Source organism: Asterias rubens, chromosome 3 (assembly GCF_902459465.1).
Source record: "Asterias rubens chromosome 3, eAstRub1.3, whole genome shotgun sequence".
Taxonomy (NCBI): domain Eukaryota; kingdom Metazoa; phylum Echinodermata; class Asteroidea; order Forcipulatida; family Asteriidae; genus Asterias; species Asterias rubens.
Genome location: NC_047064.1, coordinates 6,555,441 through 6,558,965, shown reverse-complemented (window position 1 = coordinate 6,558,965; position 3,525 = coordinate 6,555,441). Strand labels below are relative to the sequence as shown.

General features: G+C 38.8%; 1 protein-coding gene across 1 annotated transcript; it reads left to right on the top strand.

The window, feature by feature from the left end:
* The first annotated feature begins 2,247 nt into the window (after window positions 1-2,247).
* Window positions 2,248-3,246, top strand: LOC117288008 (neuropeptide FF receptor 2-like). Its single transcript, XM_033768684.1, has one exon. The coding sequence runs from the start codon at window positions 2,248-2,250 to the stop codon at window positions 3,244-3,246; it is 999 nt and encodes a 332-aa protein (XP_033624575.1).
* The last annotated feature ends 279 nt before the right edge of the window (window positions 3,247-3,525 follow it).

Genomic DNA, 3,525 nt, shown 5'->3' with positions numbered 1-3,525 from the left:
AAACTATGGCACTTCAGAGGGAGCCGTTTCTCACAATGTTTTATACCATCAACCTCTCCCCATTACTCGTCACCAAGAAAGGTTTTATGCTAATAATTATTTTGAGTAATTACCAATAGCGTCCACTGCCTTTAACGTAAACTTTCAGCCAATGACAATGAACCACTCTAGTGATATGGGTCACGGCCAATCGACAAGCCTCATAAAATGTGTTTCATGTTCACCATTAAAAGTGAAAGTAATATATCTACATTTGTCAATCTGGCATTCTACATGCTTTTAAGACATGGCGATAATAAAATAAAGAAACAATTTGAGCGTTATTTCAGACTGATGCACTGCTCTTTGATGGTAGTCTGACGTCTGGTGACCTTTATACTATCGATCCCCCAAATGGATGCAATAGCGTTCAAGAGCGACTGCAACATTTTTCACTGATTTTATTAATAACAAAATAAGCCATAAGGACAACTGGCTGGAAAAATGTTGTTTAAGGAGGCTGCTAGCACAGGGCGTCACGGCTACAGTTGGTAGAGCGACGGGACGTTAATCCAGATGTCGTTGGTTCAAATCCCGCTCTAGTCAGTTATTTTTTGGGTTTTTTTCGGCTCGTTTTTGCCTATTTAAAACGAAATGTTTGTTCCTTGGAACATAGTATGTCCTTTTTTGTTTGGATTTAAACTAATCAAACACCAATAAACAAACAACAATTGTTTTAATAGTTGAGATATACAATGAAACTAACCTGTGAAAACTTCACTTCGAATGGTGGTCGTGTTTTTGAGTTATCGCCAACGTTCCGAATCAATAATGTCCAAGCAGGAAAAATAAACCTGAATTTGAATACATAATCTGTGCGACGTTACTGTAAGTAACGCTTCTCATATGCAAATTTTGGGGATGAATACTTATACATTTTCACAACCACATTACATCAAAGTGAAATGATTCTCAAAATGCTTTTTACTAGGTTTTCTCGGTCAAATAATCGGCAAATGAGCAGTCAATTTCATTTTCATGCGTTCGAATTAAACTGTTTTGCCTCTCCAGTTGTTACTGCGTTTCAAATTCAGAATTCGGCCGTTCAATTTCGTTTTGAGTCGAGTCAAATTCCTTTAGCACTCTGTTCAATTTAGCGTATCGTCATTCTTTTTCGTGACACACATGCCTCAAGAAGCGGCTGTGAATTTGAATGCTGCTTTGATGAATTGTTAAATTGAATGATTATTTTGTTAAATCGAATAACTTAAAAGTACATATGACTAGTCTTAAAACGAAATCGAATGACTCTTTTCATTAGCATTCAATTTCGTGCCATATAGAAAACCTATATTAAAAGCTGTTGTACTTCTCACCAATATTGTGATTTTATTTCCATTCATTTTAAGAGTGTGATTACCAAACGGATACCTCACCTGCTTTGGTTCTATAATTGATAATTTCCCATCAACACCGTCCCCTTTTAAATTGGCTACACCGTCCCCAAAACAAACGTGCTTTTTATTTTGCTAGCATCAAAATTCATTTTGGTAAATAGTATCTCTGTTAAATCAAAAAATACAGGAGTATTTTCAGACCAACTGTTTTCCCCGAAGACCATGTGTTTCCCTAAAAGCGGCGAAAATCAAAAGCCACCGGCCTTCGCCTTAAAATGATTGGTTAGCCCCAGGAATAATTGTGATACACACGTATCAATTAGCTATGACATTTAGTAGCCTTGCGTCCATCTGGCGTTTTATATTCCCGTGGAGGGACCTTGGTGTATTGATATAAAACTCAAAATGAATTGTGCACCGTGATGTTCCCGCTATATTTGTTGCATGATAACAATCTGTAAATTTATTTCTGCACGTATTCGGATCCTAAATAGCAGCATTCAAGGTTAGATTAAGGGATATGAGTGTTACTTATAAAAATACCTTTTCAAGACTACGGAAGCTTCATTTCTGATTTTGGTATCACTACTTTGAGATTGATTGTTAAAGACATTGGTTGAGTTGGGCAGCCGTCACTTTTTTTGGTCACAGTTTTTTCCCTAATTTTGTTTACCGAGGGCATTCAACAAAATCCACTCGACTTAACTTTGACCATAACTCATACGAAAAGACTTCAAAGTTGTTTTTCAGTCTTCATTTTCTGATTTTGGTTACTGAGTGCATTCAACATAGTCCACTCAACTCGCTACCGGAACTCATAAAGTACTTAACATTTGTTTCTCTCAATTTCTTTTTTTCTAGCCAGCTTACAATGGCAAGTGACGGTTTGGCTTTTGCGTTGAACGTGACCATTGCATGCTTTGCCATCTTCGGAAACGGTTTGGTGATTTTCGTCATGACGGTCAGACGTAAACAGTTCAGCTCCTTCACTAACCGACTTATCCGTCACCAATCCATCATCGACCTCATCTCTGGTTTGGTGTTCCTCGCAGTGACTGTTATCAGACAAACTTCGCTTTTGGACAATCTAGAGGGGAATTTCTCAGGGTGGATTCTCTGTAAGTTGGTTCGCTCCAGCTTTTTTGTTTGGGGTTTAAGCGTAGCATCCACGTACAATCTGGTGGTGATATCGCTGGAGCGTTTTCTTGCCACGTGCTATCCGGTCAAACACCGCAACTACTGCTCACTCTTCAAGATCAAAGTTTCAATGTGTGTTGCTTGGATCATCGGTTTTACATATGCGATAAGGTTTATTATTTTGTACATAATCACTGATAACAAGTGCGGCTTTGATTATTCCATAAGTCCCACTGCTAGGATCGTTCTATTCATTGTGATTATTTTGGTGGAGTACATTATTCCAGTGATCTTGATATCGTTTTCGTACGGTAGAATACTTCTCGTTCTTCGACAAAAACTTGACAACGCTAACGCCAATCAGCAAAACGGTATCTTGAGCAAGGCCAAAAGAAACGTCATAATTACGTTGTTGATTGCTGGTTTCATGTTCTTCATTTGCTGTACTCCGATGCAGACGTTGCGGGTGCTCCTTACCATCGGTGTTGTTTCTTCAAGCTCAAGTGAATTAGTTACTATCCTAGGTCAAGCATTTTTGGGTTTCATCATGTGCAATATGTGCGTGAATCCAGTCGTTTATTGCTTCAAGTACGAGCATTTCCGCACACAGCTCAAGCAACTTGTTCGGAAGCGATTTGGTCGAAATCGAGTGCGTCCTGGAGAGGAGTCTACCGACGGAACATCTTTGGCCATAGACCCGATACAGAACACTGTATCAACACAAGGGATTTGAGTTATCTCCGTAAAAAGAACCGAGCATGAGTTGAGTTTGCTCTTAAAGGCAGTGAACACTATTGGTATTTGTCAAAGACTGGCCTTCACAGTTGGTGTATCTCAACATATGCATAAAATAACACACCTGTGAAAGTTTGAGCTCAATCGGGCATCAATGTTGCGAGATAATAATGAAAGAAACAAACACCCTTGTCACAGGAAGTTGTGTGCGTTTACATGGTTGATTTTGAGACCTCAACTTCTAAATCTTAGGTCTCGAAATCTTTCTCGAAAACTA

Bases quoted from the DNA above. Each gene is read 5' to 3' on its own strand.
- LOC117288008 (XM_033768684.1), top strand. From the start codon at position 2,248: ATGGCAAGTGACGGTTTGGCTTTTGCGTTGAACGTGACCATTGCATGC.